The 26401-nt window shown below is 35.4% G+C and overlaps 1 protein-coding gene across 8 annotated transcripts in view; it reads left to right on the top strand.

Moving 5' to 3' along the window:
- Window positions 1-26401, top strand: part of RANBP17 (RAN binding protein 17) — a 314483-nt gene that overhangs the window by 10546 nt on the left and 277536 nt on the right. For 5 of the 8 annotated variants that reach the window (XM_082726136.1, XM_082726135.1, XM_082726133.1 and 2 more), the window contains exons 3-9: window positions 1741-1831; window positions 9924-10090; window positions 14283-14348; window positions 18761-18865; window positions 20287-20452; window positions 23396-23469; window positions 25819-25938. In XM_082726136.1, coding sequence (XP_082582262.1) covers window positions 1741-1831; window positions 9924-10090; window positions 14283-14348; window positions 18761-18865; window positions 20287-20452; window positions 23396-23469; window positions 25819-25938 — 789 coding nt within the window. The remainder of the gene's footprint in view (window positions 1-1740; window positions 1832-9923; window positions 10091-14282; window positions 14349-18760; window positions 18866-20286; window positions 20453-23395; window positions 23470-25818; window positions 25939-26401) is intronic. The other 3 variants (XM_082726137.1, XM_082726138.1, XM_082726139.1) reach the window with 1 other exon arrangement.

Raw genomic sequence — 26401 nt, 5'->3', positions numbered from 1 at the left:
TATAAATTTTGTAAATTTGTACAACTAAGCACTTTTCTGCTCTATATATTTTTACCACCGCTTGTGACACATCTTAGCAGATACTGCTTCAGGTTGTACACAGTGTTTTCTTAACTTCTTTGAAAATATTTCTGGCCTGATGTTCCACATAGACTTTTCATCAAGGCCTTTAGTCACTTTGAACTTAGTAATGATGTCTGGAATAAATGGATAATATTGTTAATGGAATAAGACAGAATTAGCAACATCTGTCAGCTCATGAGGAGCTAAAGAGAACCTCCAAACCATTTCCCTTGTTGTTTGAAATTGACTTTTGATGTTGCTTCCATGTCTTCAACTGTTTCAGCATTGTTCTCATTGAAAGTCTAGTAGTTTGAGTTTTATTTTCTCTGCATATATAATTTTGCTACTATAATAAAATAATGGTGATTTTAATTAATTCTCCATTGGTAAATGACTTTCCATACTTGGCTAACAAATGAATCACTTCAGAACTTTGGTCTCAGTTCTATTTTATTTTTGTGAGGAAATTCCACTGTGATGAGATACTCTGTTTCAATTTTCTACTTTTTCTGACTGTTGATTTCCTGTGAATTAGGAACATTGTCCTGAATACATAGTCTGATACTGTCAACATAAATTATAGTCTTTTAGGATAGCCATAGTGCCATTTCATAAAGAGCACATTGCTCTACTATCTAATTCAATAATAGTAATTCAAACTCTCCTGTGCCTTAAAAGTTAGGTATTTGAAATCTGCTTTTTATCATGTTTTGACATGGTGGTTATGCACTGGTAATAATCAAAGATACATGTCATGGCAATACCCACGGCACTCTAGGTGCTATGGAATTATAACTGTATTACTGCAATTTATAATGCATTCAGCAGCAGGAGGCAATGAGTGTCAAATACTGTCTGTCTCAACTATTCAACTCTGCTGTCATAGCTTGAAAGCAGCCATAGACAATATATAAACGAATGAGCATGAGCATGTCTGTGCTCTGTGTTTCTATATGGACCCTGAAATTTGGATTTCATGATTTTTCTCGTGTCATAAAAGATTATTTTTATTTTTCCCCTGATTGTTTAAAATAGTAAAAACCATTCATATCCCATGGACCTTACAAAAACAGATAGGATTTTATCCATGGGCCTTAGTTTGCTGACCTCTAGTTCAGAGGAAAAAAAAGAAAGAAGGACTATCTTTACAAGAAATTGCTGGAGATGTGAGTAACTGGACCAAATTTTGAAGGATTGAGTATAAAGTTAAGACAATTGGTGGTCAAAGGGAATACAATACCGTAAGACATGGATCTGAAGGAGTGTGGAGGTCAGGGTATGAAATGCATAGGAAGGGGCGAAAAGAGAGCTGTTATGGTCAGAGGACAGTGAAGAGTGGAACCAGGTGAATTGGGAGAGATAATCAGAGGCCAGATCGTACAGAACTGTGTAGACGTGGTAAGAGTACTTTATTTGAACTTGCTCAAAATAATATTTTTTCTCTTGATTATCTGCTGTTGTTTGAAAAAGTGACCTACACCTTCCTCAATGAACCCTTATGAGAGATTGTATATATATATTTGTATATTTGTATATATACTTTATTCATTGTTAATCTGCCGTTTTGGAAAACCAGAAAAGTTTCCATTATTGCTTAGGAAAAGTTCCTGTCACAGTGTTTTGATGATTCTAATTTCATTTGTGATAATAATAAATAAAATTTATTATTCTTTACAGACATCCTATGCTCAGCTCCTTGCAGCAACATGTCTTTCAAAACTTGTTAGCCGAGTCAGTCCTTTGCCAATTGAACAGAGGGTAGATATCAGTAAGTGGTTTATTATGCTTTTTTTTTTTAAAATAAAATTGCACTTTATTTTTTGTTGGAATATAGTTGACACACAATGTTACATTATTTAACATTGCACTTTAAAATCATTTTTTTCCTTTTAAATATGTTAAACTGTGAAGAGGCATGCAAGTTACTTAAAATTCTATTATTTTTTTTTTTAAGATGAGTTGTCAAGTCTCCTTTATCCATCTAGTAATGGACATTGATGTGTTATACAACACGTGTAATCAAAAAAGCATTTGGTTAGTTTAATAATAAATAACTAGGATTTTATTGTTGTGTTATTGTGTGTTATATTACTGTTGGTAAGATTTGTACTATCTCATTTTATTCACCACATTTATGAAGTAGGTGCTCTTATTATCCTCATTTTATAAATGAGAAAATTAGATTTGATTGGCTCTGTAATGTGCCCAAGATCACACAGCTCAGAAGAAGTAATAGAGCTGTGATTCAAATCCATACAATCTGCATGGAGTTTATGCTCTTAGCCATTGTCTTAACTTCATTTGCAACTGAATGATAGAAAAGAAGCCAGCTGTCCATTTATCTCTCAGGCTTCTATACAAAATCATTTGGGGTGCATGTCAAATCAAAAGCAGGTTCCTAAAAATGAAACAAGATGGGATCTGGAGGGAGACAAAACATAAGAGACTCTTAATCTCATAAAACAAACTGAGTGTTTCAGTAGGGGAGGGTGGCTGGGTTATGGATATTGGGGAAGGTATGTGCTGTGGTGAGTGCTGTGCAGTGTGTAAACCTGGCAATTCACAGACCTGTACCTCTGGGACTAATAATACATTATATGTTAATAAAAAACTTTATTAAAAAGCAGGTTCCTACTTACTAGGAAGATAGTCTGTATATGGAAGAATAATATTTGGAACTTAGTGTAGTTGGAAAACTTATTTTGTGAAGTAGCAGTATATTTTTCAGAAATAATGTAGTTTAAGATTGTGTGTGTGTGTGTGTATGTATGTGTGCATGTATCTGTGTATGTATGTGTTAGCTTTTCATATGGACAGGAGTCTAATTGAGCTATGGGATTTTTTTTTTCAGTGATCTTTGTTCATAGTAGAAATGAACTGTCGACTCATTTGTGCTCTCCAGCCTCAGGGTTCACATTATTTGTATTTGTGTATCAGAAAAATTAAAATGTATATCTTTGATAGATAGTAAGCCAAATTTTTGAACGATCAGATCACACAATGACATGTCATTTGCCTCATATATTTGACTGATATTTTTCTTAAAGCACCCAGAATCATAGGCACTGTACAATGCCTACAGGAGGAATTATCTATGTGTTCATGGACTTGGGTGCTTAAGAAAGCAAAATGAATTTATAGTTTTAAAAATTAGGATCCAAACATTATAAACCTAACTCACAAGACATCATGACTTTATTTGACTGACTTATGTATACACACACATACACTTTGAATAGATTTTATTTTTTTAGAGCAGTTTTAAAATTGAGCAGAAAGTAGAATTCTCATACGCTCTGTCCCCCACACATGTATAGGCTCTTCCATTTTAGTGTCCTGAACCAGAGGTACATTAGTTATAATTGATGAGCCTACATTGACACATGATCATTACCCAAAGTCCAGTTTACGTTAGAGTTCACTCTTGGTATTGTGCATTCTGGGGTTTGCATAATTGTGTAAGGACATACATGCCCCATTATAATAGTCTGCAGAATAGTTTCACTGCCCCCCAGAGATCCTCTGTGTGCCACCTATTTATCCCTCCCTCCCTTCTAACCCCTGACAACCATTGACTTTTTTACTGTTTGCAGTTTTGCCTTTTCCAGAGTGTCATGTAGTTGGAATCATACAATGTGTAGCTTTTTCAGATTGACTTCTTTTACTTAGTAATAAGCATTTACCCTTCTCCATGTCTTTTCATGGCTTGGTAGATCATTTCTTTTTAGCAGTAAATGATACGCTATTGTCTGGATGTACTACAGTTTATTCGCCCACCTACTTCATGGCTCCAAGTTTGGCAGTTACAAATAAAGCCTAAAGTGGACTTTTGTGTGGGCTTAAGTTCAGCTCATTTGGGTAAATACTAAGGAGAGTAATTGCTCTATTATATGGTAAGATTGTGTTTAATTTTGAAAAGAATTTTCATGTTGTCTTCCAGAATGGGTGTACCATTTTGCATTCCCACCTGCAATGAATGAGAGTTCCTGTTGCTCTACAGTCTTGCTAACATTTGGTATTTTCAGTGTTTTGGATTTGGGCTGTTTTAGTAGGTGTATAGCAGTATCTTATTGTTTTAATTTGCAGTTCCCTGATGACATATAAATTGAACATCTTTTCATACGTTTTATTTACCCTCTGTATATTTTCTTTGATGATGTGTCTAAGTTTTTCACCCATTTTTAATCAGGTTGTTTTCTTATTGTTGAGTTTTGAGAGTTTCTGTATATTTTAGATAACAGTCCTTTATCAGATAAGTCTTTGGCAAAGATTTTGCTCCCTATTCTGTGGCTTCTCATTCTCTTGATGTTGTTCCTCCCAGAGCAAAAGTTTTTAATTTTAAGTGAGTCTAGCTTATCACTCTATTTTTCATGGAGTGTGCCTTTGTTGTTGTGTGCAGAAAGTCATTGCAAACCCAAGATGGTCTAAGTTTTTTTCCTGTGTTGTCTTCTAGGAGTTCTTACAGTTTTGTGCTTCACATTTAGGACTGTGATCCATTTCGAGTTGATTTTTGTGAAAAGTGTAAGGTCCTTGTCTAGATTCGTTCATTTGCATATGGGTGTCCACTGTTCTGGCACCATTTGTTGAAAAGACTGTCTTCACTCCATTCTTTTTTGCCTTTGTCCCTTTGTTAAAGACTAGTTGACTAGATTCATTGTGTGTCTTTTTCTGGGTCTTCTCTTCTGTTCCATTGTGCTATTCTTTTACCAGTACTGCACTGTCTTGAGTGCCGGAACTTTACAATAAATATTGAAGCTGGGGAGTGTCAGACCTCCAGCTTTATTGTTCTTCAGTATTGTGGCAGGTATTCTAGATCAGTTGCCTCTCTATGAATCTCTTTAGAATCAGCTTGTAAATATTTACAAAATAACTTACTATGATTTTGTTTTGGATTGCATTGAATCTCCAGGTCAGTTTGGAAAGAACTGACAGCTTGACAGCATTGAGTCTTTTTACCCATGAACATGGAAACTCTCTCCATTTATTTTTTCTTTTTTGGTTTCATCTGTCAGCTTTAGGTTTTTTGTAACACTCTTTTTCACGTTGAGAAAGTTTCCCTCTGTTTCTGCTGAGAATTTTTATTATAACTGGCCACTGGATTTTGTTAAGTGCTTTTTCTGCATCTAATAAAATGATAATGTGTTTTTCCTTCTTTCCTCTTTTGATAATATTAATTGATTTTCAGATGCTGAACTGGACTTGCATAACCTGGGACAAATCCCACTTGGTAGTGGTGTATAATTCTTCGTTGTGGTATATAATTCTTTTTATGCATTTTTGGAATCAATTTGCTAATAATTTGTTGAGGATTTTTCTTTATGTTGATGAGAGATATTGGTCTGTAGTTTCTTTTCTTATAACATCTTTGTCTGGTTTTGTTATTAAGGTAGTGCTGGCCTCATAGAATGAATTAGAAGGAATTCTCTTGCTTCTGTCTTCTGGAAGAGATTGAAGATAACTGATATAATTTCTTCCTTAAATGTTTGGTAGGGCCCACCAGTGAACCCCTCAAGGCCTGGTGCAGAATAAATACTAATTCAGTTTATTTGAAAGATACAGACCTATTGTCAGATGGCCCATTTGACTTATTTGTTTTTAAATAAATACTTAAAGAGGAATACTCATTAAAGGAAATTTGGAAAAACGAGAAAAGTAGAAACTTAGAACACAATTTCAAGCAACAAATGATGTGTTCTTATGAGTTTCATTGGTTTAACTTACTATTCTTATTTCTGCAAGTAGATTAGAATGTTTGTCATGACATGTCTGACTGTGTCAGTGGAATAATTCACATGTCAGCTAAAGTGGAAGATATGAGTAATTGCTTCAACAGTCGCCTTACCTTCACATCACCTTAAAATCCTCAGTTTTTCGTGGGAAGGCCTGAGACTACATAGCCCCATTATTTTCCAACATTAACTCTACTGCCAGTTAGTATTCACCGTACTGTTTTCTGTCTTTATTAGTATAATTAACAATGGCTTACTTGCTCATCAGTTAAATAGTATTTCCTCAGCTTAGTATTCAAGTCCCTTTATGAGCTTGTAATTGATGGGCCATTCTTGTAACTGTGTATGCTCATTGGTACTAGTCTAGTAGTTGTGCTGGAATGTCTTCCCCTTATGCCCTGTTATTTCTGCCTTGGTGCCTTATTTAATGTTGTTTCTCTGGTCTTCTGTTCAAATGAAAGTATAGCTTAAGTTTAATTACCTATATGGATTGGTCCTCCTTCCTTCCCTTCAAAGAGCTTTATGGAGGTGTAATTCATATATCATAAAGTTGACTTGTTTTAAGTGTACAATTAATGATTTTTAGTAAATTTACAGTGTTGTGTGAACATCATCACAATTCAATGTTGGCACATTTCTGTCACCCCCAGAACATCCCTTATGCTTACTATGTTAGTTCTGCTACCATAACCCCAACCACTGGATGCTTTCTGCCCTTATAGATTCACCTTTAGTGAATATTTCATATAAATACAATCATACCCATATATAGCTTTTTGTGTCTGACTTTTTTCACTCAGCAAAATGTTTTTGAGATTTATCCGTGTTATAGCATATGTCAATATTTTGTTCCTTTTTATTGTAGAGTAATATTCCTTAGTATAGATAGATGACATTTTGTTACCATTCACTACTTGATGGACATTTGGGTTATTTCTGCTTTTTAGCCACAATGAATAATGTTATTGTGAATACTGACCTAATAAGTCTTTGTGTGGACGTAGGTTTTCATTTCTTTTCAGTAGATACCTGAGAGTGGAATTGCTGGGTCATAAATAAATTTATGCTTTTTAAAAAAGCATAAAGAAACCACTACACTGTGTTCCAAGGTGCCTGTACCACTGTGCATTCTCACCAGCAATGCATGGAGGTTCCAGGTTCTCCACATCTTCTCCTCATAAGTCTTATCTTGATCTTCTTACGATCATTTCTTTTGTCCCATCTATTCTCCCTCTCCAAATATTTCATAAGCAAACTCCAGGCATAGTTTATACCTCATATTTTTGTGTTCTTGGAATTTGGAGTTCTTTCCATCAAAGAATTCTTGAAGTATTGAGGTTATTTACCTTCTCTTTACTTTTTTCTCAACATATTAGCCTTAGGGAACAAAGTAGAGATTGAATCTTTCCCCTTTTCTTTTATATTCTTGTTGCGTGTTTTCTGATAGATTTTGTGGCTTTTTTTTTTTTTTTTTTTTTACCTAAAACCAGTCAGTCAGGGGCACCTGGGTGGCTCAGTAGGTTAAAGCTTCTGCCTTCAGCTCAGGTCATGGTCTCAGGGTCCTGAGATCGAGCCCTGCATTTGGCTCTCTGCTCAGCGAGGAGCCTGCTTCCTCCTCTCCCTCTGTCTCTCTCTGCTTACTTGTGATCTCTCTCTGTCAAAATAAGTAAGTAAAAAAAAAAAAAAAAATCAATTAGTCAAAAACTATTGAATATTAAATTCCCATAATGTATAATACCAAAAACATCAGTCTAATGATGGTAAATTACCAAAGACATCTGCAAGTTTTGAGTTACTCATTACTAATAAGACTTATGGTTTGGCCAGTATTTGGAAGCAATAAACAAAAACTTGAAACAACCTGACTTAGTCCAAATTTGGCCAATGTGACAAGTTATTTCACCTCTTTCACTTTCATATCTTTCACCTAAGAAACAGGTTAATAGTAATAATAGTATAATAGCAATATCTTCACATTGCTATGAGAGCCACATAAGGAATTTGCTGGGAAGCACTTCTAACTTGCATCATAAATGCTAAATGTTATTGTTATATAGGGTTCCACACCTGAAGAGCCTCTAGTGCATAGCTTTCCAACTTTCTGTTAACTTCTCTCTGGGACTTTTTCAGCTGTTTTATTTCATTTTCCTGTGTGTATTCTTGAGCATTTCATTTTCTTCTTGATATGGCTTTTCTCTGTTATCTTGACTGGTGATGATGAGATGCATATTGTTTTACTTGATCATTATCATGGACATTTACTAAACTGGAAAAATATTAGAAGTCCTGTAAAACATAACATGAGAGTATTTTATGTAAGGTATTCAGCTAAAATAACAAAAGTGTCGTGTATTAATTTTTTTTCTGCCTTAGATGACAAACTTGTTAGCCAGTGTCTTGGGTAGTCCGGGAAGGTCTGTGTATTGGGACCTAGCTTAAATGTCAAACTTGGTTGATCTCACATTTTGTTGATTATCTTGAGATTACCCTCTTAGTGGTTATCATTACCCCGATCCAGATTCCCATATCCCCTCCAAGTTAAAAATTTTCAAGATAGTAAAAATAATTGAGGTAAATAAACAAGATTTTCTTTTATATTCTAGAAGCAGTTCTTCTTCTTAAGCTTCATTATTGAAATTGAAATAAAACATTATAAGTTATGAAGCTTAGGATATCCCTATTACTGCATAGGAGAAACCTTTTTTTAAACATCCATCTTAATTCTAGAAAAATGTATGCTTTTTAAAGAAAATTTAATTTTGGACATTTGGATGGCTCTGTTTGTTGAGCATCTGCCTTTGGCTCAGGTAATGATCCCAGGGTCCTGGGATTGAGGCCCACATGGCCAGCAGGGTGTCTCCTTCTCCCTCTGCCCCTTACCCTGCCCACACTCCCTGTCCTCCTCACTCTCTGTCTCTCAAAAAAATAAATCTTTTTTTTTGGTAAAAAGATTTATTTATATAACTATATAATCTTGATGTTAATAAAAATTAAGGTTGAAATATGATAGTCATGAGAATTTTTTTTAAATGTAAGACTCTCACTGCAGCTGTTTCTGTTAAAGCTATTTTTAGTTAAATATTGAGGTATTTACCTTTTCTTCACTCTTTTACCTAATGGCATACTGGCCTTTGGGGTCAAAGTAGAAATGGAATCCTTTCCTTTTTAAAAATTTTTTCTCTTCATTTTTCTGTTAGACTTCTGGCATGTTTGTTACCTGACCTCAATTATTTGATCCACTAGGAAACTCATAGCTAACTTTGCTACCCACTTTTAATGATTCTGGTATATCAGCTTTGTTCCAAGTTTTAATTTACTATTCTATTTGTACTTTCCATAACTTATATACTTATTTTACCATACTATACTACTTGTATTTTTTGTGCCACTTAAACAAGATAGAGCATACAGTCAGTGTTGCTATGGTAAGACATATGCATCCATAAAAGTGACTGTGCTATGCATTGTTATGCAGTAAAATCACAGGGTTCAGGAGAGAAATAGGACATGGAAATAAAACTCAACTTCATCAGTGACACATTAAAAAAAGAAATCTAATAGAAGGTTTAGTAGAGTTTTACACATATTAAATGGTTAAGAAATACTTAAATAGTAGAATAAATAAGCATTTTATCTTGAATATCTGAATTTTGTTTTTGGATGTGGACCTCAGAGGGTTGCAGTTTGTGAATCATAATGAAGTAGTGAAGGAAGATTATCTGAAATAGGATGGAAAAGTGTAAAACCAGATAAGGTTGTGTGAGGCGGGTAACGCGTGAGGTGAACTGAGACAGCTAGTAGATGTTTGAGGTGGCTGCATTTTGTATATGGTTTGCTTCAGTTGGCCTGATAGCAGTTTTGTATTCACCTGGCAGTTTTTTCTACATGAAATCATGCAAAAACAAAAGTGACATTCTCATTACACTCAAATTATCCCCTAATATTTAAATTGAATTGGAGCAAATTTCCTTTTCCACAGTAAGCCTTGTAGCAGAAATTACTATTTAAGTAAGTATATATCTTGGAGAAAAGGATTAGCTTTTTGTCAAAGAATGTGTCAGCTGTTTTTCTTCACAAGATTCACATTATGTTACGGAAAAGTTCAAATGATCACAGAATATTTTCTTACAGGAAACTACATTCTTAATTATGTGGCATCACAGCCCAAGCTGGCGCCCTTTGTTATCCAAGCTCTAATTCAAGTCATTGCTAAAATCACTAAACTGGGATGGTTTGAGGTTCAGAAAGACCAGTTTATCTTCAGAGAAATTATTGCTGATGTGAAGAAGTTCCTTCAGGTAAGAAGGCATTATCACATTATTAGAACATCACTAGTTGGTTTTTTTTTTGTTTGTTTGTTTTTGGTTTAGAAAACTTTTCTTAAGTATGGTTTCTTCTGTGACTACCAGTACCATATTAATTACAATTTACTGTTTATCCTCTGGGCCCTTTATTTTTTATTGCCAGTGAATGAGCATCATGGCATTACAGAAGTTTCAGACAAGAAGAATGAACATTAAAATGTTAGAAAATACACAAAAATTAGAAAATTTCAAAAATACGTGTTCTGTCCTTTCTAACATGCATGTCTATGTACTACATGCATACAGAACGGATCTAATATTTTTCGATGATGTGATGCAATGCTCATCACATCTCTTTCAAGAGGATCTCACTTGCAAATGAGAAAACTGAGGCTTACGAAAGTTAAGTGAATTACATACGTTTGCAGATTGACCTAGTAAAACATAAAGCAAGCATTTCAGCAAGTTTTCTAACTTAAAGGATTCATATATTTAACTTTTGCATTAGACCGTATTGACTATGCTAGTTTCTTAAGGATATTTTTGACTTAAATGATTCAAGTTTTAGCATATGCACATTTAACCTGCACAAATTCAGGTATTTTAACTGCAAAAAATAAGAAAAAAGAAAAATAAGCAAGAGGACAGTCATATACACTGTGCTAGTGATTCTGCTTGCCATTCCACAGAGTAGTCTGTGTCCTGAGGTATGGTGTGGCAAACTTAAATCTGCTATTTCCAGTCTCTGCATGCCTCTTAGTGTGACCATCCTGCCTTGCTCAGTGTGATTCGGTTATTTAAAGATACATATTTTTTCATACAAACACCCCTAATTGCAAGAAAGGCACTTCAGCTGGAGCTCTGCTGCAGAAGCAGTGATCGTTACAGTTCTTGAGGGAAAACTGGCAGTTTGGATTGAGAGATGGCTCAGTATTGGTTTATTGGCAATTAGAGGCAATTTGGATTTTCTGAGATTTTATTTCTTATGCATTAAATCCCTGTGTAAGATGTAACTCTACCATGTAGTGCAATTCTAGAAACTTCAGAGTATGCAACACTAGACTACCATGCTTTCCTTTTATTCATATTGTTAAAACCCTGGTTAACAAATATTTGATCATCTAAAACTTCACAGGAATCCATGTTTTGTTTTTTTTAGCCCTGAGGTGAGCAGCCCTGGAGCAGTGGGGTGGTTTGTTCAGTGACAAATGATTTCCTCACTCCAGAGTTGTACTCGCAGTTTTGGCTAACAAAATAGCAGCCTTCTCTTGTCGTTTCTTTCTTTTCTTTTCTTTTCTTTCATCATATTTATTTATTTGACAGACAAGAGATCACAAGCAGGCAGAGAGGCAGGCAGAGAGAGAGAGGAGGAAGCAGGCTCCCCGCCAAGCAGAGAGCCCTATGCCGGGCTGGATCCTAGGATCCCAGGATCATAACCTGAGTGGAAGGCAAGAGGGTTTAACCCACTGAGCCACCCAGGCACCCTCTCTTGTCGTTTCTTAAGATCACACAGAGCTTAAGAATCATAGTGTAGGCAAGAACAGACTTAAGAGTTTTTGAAAAATAAAATTAAGGTTGAAAACTGAATGGAAGGAAGTCATTCTTGTTGGTTAACATTTCTCAAGCTCTCTTTCCAGTGGCTGGTAAGTTGAACTTAAGTTGAGCTTTAGTGTGTTCTTGTCAATTTTAGAAAAACAGAAGAAACAAAATGTATGGTCTTCAAAGTTTAACAAAGTATCACAAAAGGAAGCACTTGTTTTCTGGGTATGACTTAACCTAACTTTGAGTCATGAGAAAGGCATTTCACTTACCTGAATGGAAATGAGAAAAGAAACGTGCGCTAAATAGGTTTCCCATAAATGTAAATGAGATTCTTAAAAAGCAGACTCAGGTCCTTGGCGCTCTTATTTTTAAAGTGTTTAATCAAGGTAATGGGATTTGAGAAAATACTTGGGGAATTTTAAGTGATCGAAAGCTGCTAGGTCAGGGCAAGTAAAAAGTTTGAGCAACTAATTTTACTTTGTCCAGATCTTCTACTGTCATAGATTAATTATGTCTAATAAATTTCTAGACAAAAGAGAAAAAAAACCCACTTTAATGTTTAAGTACTCAAATAGAGTACCCCATGGTTCCTTTGGGTATTAACAGCTTCTGTGAATTTTGTACTAAAAATTATTTTAAATTTGCTAAATCTTTAATGGCTTGAAGTTTTGTACATCTTCTTTTCTCTGTTATTGCAATCTTACTGCTGCTACACTACAAACATTGATGGGCTTCTTTTCTACAATACATACCCAGGAGAGCCTCCTGTCATCTATGGCAGTGCTAGCCACATTACTGATTCACAGTGAAATAAGGAGCAGAATGTAAATCAGCGTGGTGCTTCCTTCACTGAGGAAGACTTGCTATGAAAAAAATGCCAGCTAAACTAAGCAGTGTACTTAGTAGGGACTTAGCAGGCTTATAATCTTGTACATACTCTTATCTCATCCATCACGAATGAGTCCCAAGCCACTCTGAGACTAGCATTGAGTTTGCAGATGACCAGCAGGCCATCAGGGAGCCTCACTTCGAGGAGCATTGACCTGGTGTGCTTACTCAGAGGGCTGATGCTTCAGTAACCGGAAATGTGTAGCCTAATTCCAACAGTTGAGATTGTTGTGAAGGGCCATAAAGAAATAAAATGCAAAAATTATAAGATGTGTCCTTTGTTTATTTTTTTATCCTAAGATAATAAATAGAAGGAATGACCAACTATAAAATTCAGACCTGAAAAACTTGTGGGGTCTTGGGTGACTTAGTCAGTTAAGTGTCTGCCTTCAGTTCAGGTCATGATCCCAGGGTCCTGGGGTTGAGCCCTTTCTTCAGCAGGAAGCCTGCTTCTCCCTCTCCCACTGCCTGCTGCTCCCCCTGCGTGTGTACTCGTGTGCTCCCTCTCTCTCTCTGAAATAAATAAATGAAATCTTAAAAAAAAAAAAAAGACTTAAAAAACTTGTAATCTGTATTATTTCTTTTTTATGATTATACTATAATTGAATTTTTTTTTAAAGATTTATTTATTTATTTGTGTAAGAGAAAGAGAGAGCATGTGTAGGGAGGGGCAGAGAGAGAGAGGGAGAAAGGTAATCTCAGGCAGACTGTGTGCTGGGCTTCATCTTACAACCTTGAGCTCATGACTTGAGCTGAAATCAGGAGTCGGACATTCAACTGACTCAGCCACCCAAGCATCCCTGGATGTTACTTTTTTAGTTTTTATACTTACAATGTGATTTTGCAGTAGGGTAATTTGTTAGTGAAAGTGCATGTAAAACCTGAATTTCGATTTGAAGGAAGTTTTTTTTTTTTTTTTTAAAGATTTTATTTATTTATTTGACAGAGAGATTACAATTAGGGCAGAGAAGCAGGCAGAGAGAGAGAGAGAGGAGGAGGAAGCAGGCTCCCTGCTGAGCAGAGAGCTCGATGCGGAACTCGATCCCAGGACCCTGAGATCATGACCTGAGCCAAAGGCAGCGGCTTAACCTACTGAGCCACCCAGGCGCCCCTGAAGGAAGTTTTTGAGATTAAATTGGGAGCTGATTAAATTAAAAACGTTTTGAAGGCTATGAAACTGTATACCATATTGATAGTTATGTATTAATTACCCCAGTGCATTGGATACTTTAGATGCCTTCATTTTAGATATCATAATAAATGCATACACATGTGCTATTAAATAATATTAAAAAGGCCTAAGTGATCTTATGTGATATTAGATTGAGAGATTTAGATTAGTTCCTAAGCTATTTATTATTTATTGAGTGCAGCTATCTCAGTAGCCTTCAAGCAAATTTATAGAACTAAAGAGCAATTTTTGTTCAATCTTACAGAGTCTCATGAAAACTATTAAACTCTCGTATTTTAAGGTTTAGTTTAATATAAGTCCTACGTGCTATAAACCTTTTTTAGAGTATTTAGCATTTCTAGGGTAGGTGAGCTTTTTTCCTCACTCAGCTCTGTGTGTACCTAAATTTACCCTTCAAAAAATGAACTCAAAATTATTTTTGTAGACATCATAAATTTTTTTTTACATATTTTAGTAGATATATTATTCGGAAAATGTGATGTTTCAGTATTTGATTATTTGTTTACACATTAAGAACCAATAATATGTCTCTACTTAGGGTACACTTGGTTGTTTTCTCCATAGGGTACTGTGGAGCACTGCATAATAGGAGTAATAATCCTCTCCGAGTTGACTCAGGAAATGAACCTGGTAAGCCTTCCATCTAATAGTGACGTGAAGTTTGCTAAGTAATGCTGATTCTTTCATATAAAATGTTTGTGTAGCATAAAACTCTGAATTCAATCAAGTTTTTTGTGTATTTTATTGGTGGGATAATTGGGTATAAGAACACTTATTGAAAGTAACAGAAATAGTGTAAGGTACTGCAAGGAAGAGGGAATTAGACATGGTCCTTGCTCCGTGACCATTGGTAAATTGTCCTTTTATCCTCTCTATATAGTAATACACTAACCATAAGAAAGAAATGATATGAAAAGAAACAAACCTTTATTTGCTTACAAATAAAATACAAGCAGTTTGGTGAATGGATTCTCAACAATGGGTACACAGTCCGACTCCTCAAAGAATAGGCCAGTTGGCACTTGGCCACTTGCTGGCATGAATTTCCACCCTGTACAAGGAGTTTCCAGAAGCTGTGCTTCCCCCCAACAGTGCCTTTATGAGCTCAGCAGCTGAGCACATTGTCACCTGTTTCTGCTCACTTTTGTACTTAGCATGGTTCTAAAGAGAACAAAAGCAGAAGTTAGGTTCTCTGTGGGATAATGTTAAAATAAAGGGGAGTAGAGGTAGTGTTTATATTTTAAAACTCTTGTCATGCAGTAGTCTGCGTTTGTGTGTTTGTGTGTGTGTGTGAATATGAAGAGCTTGCATACCCAGGACTACTTACCAGCTCCCTTTATAATGTCAGTATAGTTCTGTACATAAAAATATCAGCCAAAACGACTGTTTCCAACTTGTGTGCAATCAGGAATTAGAGAATATTTCTAGTTTTATCGGGTGCTTATCTTAAATTTAAAGTGATCACTTTCGTTATCACAGACCTCACTCTCTGACTCCTCTACACCCAGCGCATAACAGTTTCTCCCCTGTGGCTATGTACCCGTATCCATTGGTCCCACAAAGGAACCAGTATAGAATTGTGCATTTCAGTTATTGGACATGTTCTATTAGTCTCCATCAGTCTGGAAAAATTCCTCAATCTTTCTCTCACTTTTCATGACCTTAACATTTGTGAAAATTACAGGCCAGTTTTGTGAAATGTCCCTCAATTTGGGATTGTCTGATGTTTCTTTATTATTAGATTCGGATTATGCATACTGGTTAGGAGTGTCACAGAAATGATACTGTGATCTTCTCATTTTCTCCAGTCAGGAAGCGCATGATTTGATTTGTTATATTACTAATGATGTTTACTTTGGTTACTTGATGAAAATGGTCTCCTCCTCTAATTACAGATTTATTTTTTTCTCCCTTGTAAATAATAACTACTTAACACAAAATACCCATTCCTCATCAGACGTCCAATTTATTCACTTATTTATATCAATATGCATTCCTGGCTTCCAATTGTATTTAGTAGGTTATAATTTGTTACTAACATACTTTCATGCTCTCATTTTGCCAGATTTGGCCAGTAGGAACCCTTTTAAGCTGGCTTCCATGTCCATTTGACATTTACTCATCAGTTTTTGAATATTTTCTTCCTTTTGGGACAAGATGTTCTAGGCTTATCTTGTATATAACCATGTGCTTTTGAAAAAAGCTTCAAGGTCTAAAGTGTGATTTTGATTTTGTATGGTAAAAAAAATATGGCTTTTGTGGACACATTTTACTTGGTCTAATTTTATGGCGTTTACAGTTTGAAGAAGCACTTGGTAAGTACTTCTGACCAGGCAGCAGGGAGATAGATCTACAGTGCATGGTGAAAATCAGACACTATCATTATTAAATGTGAACCAGGCAAATTCATGTAATGTCAATAACAAGATGTATTTTTTAAGAAAAAATATCTAAACTTGAGGTTTCCTAAAAGAGGATTATATGCAATCTTGTTTTTTTCAAAGCCAAGCCTATTGTTTCTACTGTTCCTGGAGGATATTCAGTATATACTCAGCAAGAAGTATAATATCCTTTATCTATATTGTAGAGACATGGGTATACATTAGACAATAGATGCACAGTCCCTCTTCTCAAAAAAACTGGATATTGGTGAATAAAACAAGTAAAATAAGCAGGGTAGGCCTTGAAGATAACTGAAATAAGACCTGGATTTGTACTTTAGCTCTATTGCTTACTGCTTTGGACAGACTGCTAAATGTCTTTAAACATACAGATTTACACTCTGTTAAGTGAGAATGACACCTTCCAGGATCTTAGTAAGATTAGATAAACTACTAGCTCAGGGCCTGGTATGTACAAGTGCTCCATAAGAGTTTCTTCTGTTCGTGTTATTATATGGTAGTAATGAGAGGTTGGCCTAAGATAGTGTGCCTGTAAACTTTAATTTTCATATGTTAGAAGAGGATAATATATTTTTCACAGGCTATTTTAAGAAGTAAAATAATATGTGAAGAGTACTTCATAAATTACAGTTGCAATACTATATGCTATTATTAATCTGTATTAAGGAAAAGTTTTTATATATTGAGGGAAATATTATAAGAGAAACAGACTGAAGTTTGGTTTAAAAGAAAGGAAGAATGCTGGAAATGCTAATTTGAATCTTACCTATTGGTTATGTTATGCCCGAGTTTTCATGTCTGAGAGACCACCGACGAGCCAAGCACCGAAGCAATCACATGAGGGTTTATTTGACAAGCTTAAGCTTGGGCCCAAGTATACCCGATGCAACGGAGTAGGGACTTGGACCCCGAGCCAGATTACAGTCAGAGTTTTTAAAGGCAGAGTAGGGGTGAACTTGGCAGTGGGTGAGGACCAAAGGGGTTATGGATGATGTAAGTCTCTAAGGAATTTTGGAAGCGAGGTTTCCAGGACCTTGAGGGGCTAACTGTTGTCTGGGGAAAAATTATTCATTACCAATAACAAAAATCTTCTTGTGAGACCCTTTAGATGTATATCAGTGGGTCATATGCTTGGGAATGATCGCTGACACTATCTTGGAGGTTTAGAGATAAAGTTTCACATTTCTCCTATTAAGTGTCCTTGTTAGTGAGATTTAGGTTTAGAAGAAATTTAACTTTATTTACATTTCCTTCTGCCTCAGCCTCCTTCAGTTTTATGTTGGGGAGGGCGACATTAGGGCTTAAGAAACATTAAGTTATTTGCCTCTGGAAATTGTGCTATTGTTAAGATAGCTTCTTGGTTGTAAATCTCTAGGACATTGGAAAACCAAGGGAGACTCCTGTCTTGCAGGATTGTGATCTCTGCAAGTTAACTATTTGCTTTTCCCCCAGGGCAGCCAGGGGTGGCCGAGGAATGTCACACATACTACCGAGGGGTGGGGGGGAGCAGGTGGAGAGGGGGTGCAAGGTGCCAGCCTCTGCTTTGCCAAGATAGCTGTACTTATGTCAGGGCTAGACTTGAGGTGGGTACAGCCTTGTTTTTCTTGGCTTCCACAGTTACAGATTCCAGTAACTACTTTCTGTAATCACTTCTGTTATGTTTCATATTTCTATAAGTAAATGTGGCTTTAAATATAGTCTAAATTGTTTGATGGAGCTTAGGAAGTATCAGATAATTAATTCTGAGCTCACTGATTTTTTTTAACTATGTTTAAGCATTAGCAAAGAAAATGGTTTATTTTCTTTTTCCAAATAGCAAAAGGAGTGCTGTAGCAACTCTAGCCCATGGTGTTAATAGTCATTTGGGTATCAGACTTCAGCTTTGTTTGATGTTTGCTGTTAATAAATGGAAGTATTAATGGCATTAATAGTATAGTTTTGACCATATCATATTTTAGATTAGAGGCTTAAGAACTACTCTTCATAAATTTATTCTTAATAGTTATTTATCAGTAACTAGTAAGTATTCAGAGGGAATGTACTGTTGCTTATATACTAAGATTTCTGGTTATTTTTTCCGCCTTGGTTTCTGTTTAAAACACCAAGGATATATGAACCAATGACATTTTTGGTGTATATAGAAATACTACTTTTATATGAACAGTTTTTCAGTAATTGATTATTAACTGATTCACAGAAGGTTAAATTTTGAAGATTATTTTAGGGATTCTTGTTTTACAGGAGCAATCTGAGCTGAGGAACAGAGAAATTGTTGCTTACCTAATATGAAATGGTACATGGTACAGGAGTTGATAGTCTTAGGATCCATCTGTTATTTTATAATCTGTGTTCATATTACCTCTGAAAGTGTGATCAGTTCTGGCTTCTAATTTTGGGATTGGTATGGTTAGAAAGAGCAATGAATTGAAACAGTCCAGAAACTTGGGTTTTGCCGATGGTGGGTCTGCCATTAACTCTGTGAGTGACATTATGCAGGGCACTTAGCCCATAGATTTTTAAAAGCTCTCTTAACTCTGTACTTGATGCTTCTTTAATCATTATTTCCATTCCTTTTTTTAGTAAATTTTTGCTTTGCTATTTGCTAAGTCTGGTTAAATAGATTTATCTTGATCTTTTTAGGTTGATTATTCTAGACCTTCAGCAAAACACAGGAAAATAGCTACCTCATTTCGTGATACTTCTCTCAAAGACATTTTAATGCTAGCATGCTCTCTTCTAAAAGAGGTAAGTTTTTAAATAATTCAATATCCTACTTAGAGTATTTAGGAAATTTTAAGTTTCAGAAGAACTTCAATTGAATACCCCTTCCCCAACCCTCATTCTGCCTTTTCAAGATTTACTGTGAGCAATCTTAATTTAGGTACAGTAGATTTCCACAAGTCTGTAAGAGTTTCCAAAAAATTCACTTTTATTTACCAGAAATATAATAAAACAAAATCTAAAGGGAATTCAGTAACTTATGTTTAGGTAGTTTCACTGTCTTCCTACTACTGCTATGGATTATTTATTACAGAAGCTAATTGAGACTTAGTTTCTTTATTTTTGTTTTCTGTATTTTAATGGGATGAAGATGAACAATGAAATGGCAGTAAGTTTTCCTAATTCATCAATTGTCAGTATTCATAGGTAAGCCAAGACAGTTGACTTTAATAATTTGTTTGGGAAATTATATTTTCCCATTTGCTACTTGGTGCCCTGTGGAATATTAGGGATAGTACAATTAATAATTATATTGTGTTTGCTTGTAATATAGGGATTCCGTCATGTGGTTCAAGCTTTTAAATTGGCCTAATATAGCGTTTCCTAAAGTATGTTCCAGGAAGTACCTGTTTCTATTTATTTCAGTTCTCTAGATAGTAACAGGATGCTGCAGTAGGCCGGTCTGAAAGACCCTCTATTATTTTTTAAATTTTCCATTTGTATGAAAAATTTTAGCATATGCAAAAGAAGGTTGAAGAGTATAATGAGCTCCCTTGGACCCATTAACCAGTTAAGCAGTAACAACTCCAGACCAGTCTCTTCTCTTCTCTGTACTTTTCAAACAACTCTTTGTCTTCGTGTTATTCTTGAAGCAGAATCCCAAATTTAGTTATCACTTCTTCCACAGGTATTTCGCAATGTGTCTTTAGGAGATAATCTATTCTGATTGTGTCAGAATAGACCTTTTGTTGGGGGGAGGTAGGGTGTGGTAAGGATTGTTCTCCAGAACAATCTTAGACTCATGCAGCTCTGACCTTTGTTAACTGAATATGATCATTTATACTAAAGTTCCCCACTTGAAGAATATTATATTTCTGGCTTGTTCTAAGCAACCTTTGGTCTAAAATAGATCCCCCAAATCTATACATTCTTGCTGAGTACAGTATTTGTCCTAAAGTTCTTTTTATAACTTTAGAAGGTGGCCTACAGTTTGCAGTTAGGTGTCAAAGGTCTTATTCTCATTTTAGAAAATAAAATTTTGAAAATAGTCTATTGTAGATTTTTGTTGATAGTGATTTTACAACTTTTTCTGACATACACAACAACATAACTTTGCAGACTTTTCTTCCTAATTCTAATTTGGCATTGAAAAGTGATTTAGTGAAGTGACAATTTGTTTATTGATGTATTTCATGAAGTTTTACTTGACTTTCACCTTTTTTCAGGTGTTGGCCAAACCCTTAAATCTTCAGGATGAAGGTCAACAAACTCTAGTAATGCAGGTCTTGAAACTGGTCCTCAACTGCCTTAGCTTTGACTTCATTGGCAGTTCAGCAGATGAATCTGCAGATGATCTTTGCACAGTGCAGATTCCAACAACCTGGAGAACAAGTAAGAAGAAAGCTTAGTGTGAGGGATGGTCAGAGTCAAAGGCGCAGAATTAAACAATATAGTTGCCAAATGTGCAGTTATCTCTAGTTTTTGTTAGGCAATAAAAAAATTCAAAAAGATTTGTAACACAGGGTAGCTGCCGATACCCTGTATTGAAATCTGCTTTCCTTACTTCATATCATGGGAGCTTCCATATTTTAATGTTGGAAAATAGGAAAGCTAGCTCTAGAGTTAGGGGAAAAACAGGTTTGGGAGTGAAAATGAAGAGTTCTGTTTTGAAAGTTTTAGATGAATAGAGTGAGAGAGGATATAACACAGAGAAACTGTATTTTTCAAAGTTAGAAGGAGAATGAATTAGAATAATGGACTTAGCAGAGCAGAATTGCAGTTTACTTCCTTATAGAGAAGGATACCAAGAAAAACAAGCTCATTTGCTCTCACACATTTCAGAAAGGTGATGGCACTGGGTATTCCTACAGTCAGAGGTGAGGTGAGGACTAGGGCTTGATAAAAAAGTCTGTATTCTGCTCAAAGTCCCCAGGATCTTCTCTCCCACCTGTGTAACTACCAACTTTTCATTTCTCTTCCCTGTATGCCTTTTCCCCTTACTTCCCAAGACTAGACCTTTTTGTCCTCAAGAAATTAAACTGGGTATTTAGGATAACAGATATAGGAGGGGAACACCACAATTTTGTGAAAACTAATATGGAAAGCAGAGATTAAAACAATTAAAAAGGATGTAGTATTCTTAGTTTCATGATGAATACATGAACCAACAAATGCAATAAAAATTGCACATACTATGCATAAATACAGACACACACCTGTATGTACACATGAGTGCATGTAAAAATGGGAAAAATGAATAAGATTGATGGATTGTATCAGTGTGGTTTCCTGATTGTGATATTCTGCTGTAGTTTTGCAAGAATTTACCATTGGAAGAAACTAAGTAATGGGTGCATGGGATCTCTATTATTTCTTGCAACTGCATATGCATCTGTAATTATCTCAAGAAGCTTTTTTATAAAGGGAGAGCTTAGTAGAAGCAAAGTAAAGAGTAGAAGTAAACTTCAAAAAAGTATACTAATATCCCTAGGGAAATTAAAAAAAAAAAGGTAACACATCCTTGAAACAAGATTAATATTTTTTTAGTTTTATTTATTAATTTGAGAGAAAGAAAGAGAGAATGCATTGTGGGGAGGGATAAAGAAGGAGAAGAGAAAATCTCAAGCAGACTCCCCACTGAGCATGGAGCCCCAATGTGGGGCTTGATCTCATGAGCCTGAGATCATGATCTGAGCCAAAATCAAGAGTCAGACACTTAACCAGCTGAGCCATACAGTTGTTCCAGAATAAGATACTGTTTTATAAAGGAAAGTTCAGAGAATGTTCCAAATATAAAAGACAGTTGCTTAAATAAAACACTTAATAAAAGGTTGGAAGATAAAGTTAGGGAAATAGCCCAGAAAGTAGAACAAAAAAACAAGGAGAGATTTGATAGGAGAAAAATCTACAAGAATATCAGAGCATAAAATTAGGAGAGCTGGCATCTGACTACTAGGAGTTTAAGAAAGAGAATAGAAAAAAAAAAAAGAAGAAGAAGAAGAAGAAGAGAAGAAGAAAATTTGCAAACAAATAACACCAAAAAAAAGTTCTTGACACTGAAACTTAAAATTTCAGATTGAAAGATCCCATGAAGGGCATATAATAATGAATGAATAAAAGAAACACTAAGCTTCATAATCATAATCATTTCAGAGTAATAGTGATAAAAGGAAGATCCTGAAATCTACCAGAAAGGAGAAGTCACCTACAAAGGACTGGGGTCAAGAACAGCATTAGACTTCTCAGCATTAGCACTGGAAGCCAGAAGACAATGGAGTAGTATCCCTAAACTTCTGAAGGGAAATAATTTTCAAACTAGACTGAAATTTTCAAGCATAAGGTAGAATTAAGACATTTTCAGACATGCCCATCCTCCTGGAATTTATCCCTTATGTGCTTACTCTCAGAAAGTTATTTGACAAAAAAACCATGGAAGATGAGGGGTTTGTGAAAAGGGAGTTTCAAAACAAGATGACAATGAACAGACATAGAAAGAAGATAATTATATAACAAATTTAGGAACAAGTTGAAGGCTCTAGGAGATGAGGTAAGGGGAGAGAAGCGGAAATTATAGGCTATTTGATGCTACTGATCACGTGGAAAATGGTATGAAGAACATTTTACAAATCTGTCAGAATATATGGAAAGTCTTCATGACTGATATAAAACTAAGCACAGAAAAGATGCTATGATTAAATCCAGAGAGTGTTAGAAATAAGATCATAGTGTACTCCTTGGCTCAGCTGTTAACATTACTTACACAGCCATAATAAAGGTAAGCACTTAGAATTGATTTAATCACAAATTGTTAAAATAGCGGATAGATTTTGAAAGAGGTCAGGTTGTGGTAGAGGCTCCAGCCTCATAGCTTATAACAAATTCATTTGATGTTTAAGGTAAAACAAAGAAATAGTCATATAGCATGTTATTTGGAAATATGGATGTAAGTGTAGATTAAGAGTTGAAAGGTAGTTGGAATGGGGTAGGGTATAGCTGTTTTTTAAGATACACTTTATTAGTGTTTACTTTTTGATACTGTTTGGCTTAAATGTTTATATGACTGTAATACAGATGAAAATGGTAAGGAGATTCTCCCAGTAAGAACTGTAGATGCTACATAGAAATAAGGAACATTTTAGCTAATTAGTTTCTATCTCTGTATTCTTTCATCTTTCAAAGGACAATAGCTAGGAATTAAAAAGGAATTAAGCCTAACTGATAAGAGTGGCCACATGCAGAGGTCTTCGAGTTCTTGTTTGTGTGCTGATGTCTTACTGTTCACATTAAAATAACTGAATGGAAGTGATGGTATTAGAAAAAAATTTTTTTTTCCAGTTTTCCTGGAACCAGAAACATTGGATCTTTTCTTCAATTTGTATCATTCACTTCCACCACTACTGTCTCAGTTAGTAAGTAAAAATCATTATTTCATTAAAAAGTACTTGCAATCTTTATCTAAGGGTGGTATGTATTTTAGTGTAAAAAGTCCGACTTCTATTCTTGATTGGGTTCACCTCTCAGAAGAAATGTTTTTTTACATCCCCTGGGATTTATGTTACTTGAGCTATTTGTCAGATTCTGACCATAGGTTTCCTTTTCATGGGTGAACCCAGGACCTCTAGCTGTTGGTTTAGCTCTTTCCCAGAGCCAGGAAAGCTTGTCACCCTTTAAGTGTACCTTCCTTTCTACCCAGTCCCCACCCCTTCTTCCGGGTCTCAGTCTGATAATTGGCCACACCTTCGTTTATTTTCCCTTTTCCTTCCCTCTCTCAAATTCTCCCTTAATCCTCCCTTCCCTAGGCTGGCCAGGCAGCCCACATCAGTGTATCTGAATGAGAAACAAAGGGGATCTGCTCATGTAATTTTGTGTTCATCACTCCACTTGTTCATTTATTTTTTGAATTAAATTATTTTGTGTGCTTAAAAGTCTTAAAACTCTTTGGTTTTATAGTAACTTTGAGAATGTGAACCCCATCTTTGTGGAACCTAAAACAGAGACCAGGCAAGACTGAAAAAAGAAAAAGAAAAAGTTGTCAGTTTAATATCTAAGCTTCTAGAAGTAAAGTTGGAGGATTCTGATATTGCCATTTCCTGAAAAAACATGTTCCAGATTTTAAAGTACAGATCAGTGGTATGTTATTGCCTAGAAGGGGAGAATAGATTTGCAAAAATACTCTCTCCCCTTCTTTTTTTTTTTTTTTTTTTTTATAACATGTCTGTTCTTCAGTCTAGGGTTTTAAGGTGGTGGTTTCAGCCTTCTATCTTTTTTTTTTTTAAGATTTTATTTATTTGACCGAGGGAAATCACAAGTAGGCAGAGAGGCAGGCAGAGAGAGAGAGAGGAAGGGAAGCAGGCTCCCTGCTGAGCAGAGAGCCCCATGAGGGGCTCGATCCCAGGACCCTGAGATCATGACCTGAGCCAAAGGCAGAGGCTTAACCCACTGAGCCACCCAGGCGCCCCTCAGCCTTCTTTCTTTTAACCAGAATAATTTTGTTTTTAGTTATTTAAAAGCCATGTTTTCATGTACAGTTATGTTTTGCAATAACATAAGCTACTGGCACTTAAAAAATTAAGTGTAAAACAACTGCTTTAAGAGAAAGTAACTAACATTTATTGGGCCTGCCCTATTATATAGTGCTTATCTCCCTTCATCCTCACAGTGGTCCTGCAAGGTAAGTATTATTATATTATCCTCACTATGTTGACAAGGAAACAGACCCAGACTGGCTAAGATAAATTTATTAGGGTAGCAAACTAAATAATGAAACTGAGACTCAAACCCAGATGTTTTTGGCCCCCAAACACCAGTGGTTCCCAAACCTTCAGTATATCAGAATTGCCTAAGGAATTTTTTTTTTTTTTTTTTTAAACAGTAAGGACGGCGGCAAACTGGAGAACATCTAAAAGGCCATACTCTGATTCTTGTCGCTTGTTCCCCCCTTTTCTAAGAGAGACAGACATTATTTAATATCTCTTCATTAAAATATTTAAATCTTAACAGCCAATTCTAATTTTTTTATAACATTGGCAAACATGTGGACCAAAATAAAACCTATGAGGGCCTGTTTGGCCTGAAAAGCTGCCAACTGTGGGCCTCTCACTTAATGATCAGACAGACTCCAGTGGTTTTCAGTAGTAGAATTAAAACCCCAAGTAGTGAAAGTATTAACTTTTAGAAGATAACTAGACCATTTTTGTAGAATAGCTAATATTCCTAGCAGCATTCTCCAAATTGCTCCTCAACTTTTTAATGAATGGTATGGATAAGATGTTCTATCACCACATAAATTGGGGATATAGTGGATTAAGTGAAGTTATACCAAGTTACACAAAAGCAAAGTTTTCCCACTTGCAGGATTACCACTGTACATAGTGTACAGTATTTCTCAAACATAGTCTACCACAAAACCATCTTTTATTTTCTGTAGAACAGCTGTTTTATTGGTTCATGAACAGAGCTGGGCAGCAGAAGCAATTGGGAGCCTTTGGAGTATATGCCTGCCCAGGTTGCTTTGGCATATTTAACATAGGAAAATATATTAGAAGAGAATACAGATGAACAGAAATTTTAGTGGTGGGGTTGAAGAGTGATGGGTGGTGGTGGTGGTTGATGGTATGTAGCTTTCATTATTTCTGGATTCTGTAGTACTTTTCTATTATTAAAATTAAAAAATACTTTTTAATATAAAGACAGTGTTCCTTACATGTGGCCATAGTTACTTTTAAAATTGAAATGAATTTTGTTGTTCCTATTTTTAGGCACTTTCATGTTTAGTTCAGTTTGCTTCTACAAGAAGGTCCTTATTTAGCAGTCCTGAACGTGCCAAGTACCTTGGTAATTTAATTAAGGGAGTAAAAAGGATACTTGAAAACCCTCAGGTATTTATGAAGTAATTTAATTAATACTTAGTATGTAGAAATATAGTTTTTCTGCTGAAAGGTGTAATAAATTCGTGACTTGATTATGATTCTGGAAGGAAGTGTGAAGTATCACAACCACATTCCTTAGATCTCATTTGTAGTAGAAACGGGCAGTTTAAAAAAAATAGGTGCTTTCCTGACAGACTTCTGTGTTCTTCCTTTTTCACTTTTTTCCATTCTTTTAGATGAATAAGAATAGAAGGTATATATCCTGTGATGCTTCTGCTTTATACCATTGTGTCCTGCATTTCTTTGCTTATACTTCTCACATTATTACTTCAGAGTCATAGCTACCTTCTGAACTATAAGACTTAATATAAATCTGAACGTTAATATTGGATTAAGTGGCTTTGAATTATGAGATAATGTTTTTTTGCCCTCTTGTGGACAAATAAGAGTTTGTAGATTTAAAAAATCTATA

The sequence above is a fragment of the Mustela nivalis genome (genome assembly GCF_964662115.1).
Source record: "Mustela nivalis genome assembly, chromosome: 3".
In the NCBI taxonomy this organism is placed as follows: Eukaryota; Metazoa; Chordata; class Mammalia; order Carnivora; family Mustelidae; genus Mustela; species Mustela nivalis.
The sequence above is the reverse complement of the archived record's forward strand: the minus strand, read 5'-3'. Positions and strand labels throughout refer to the sequence as shown.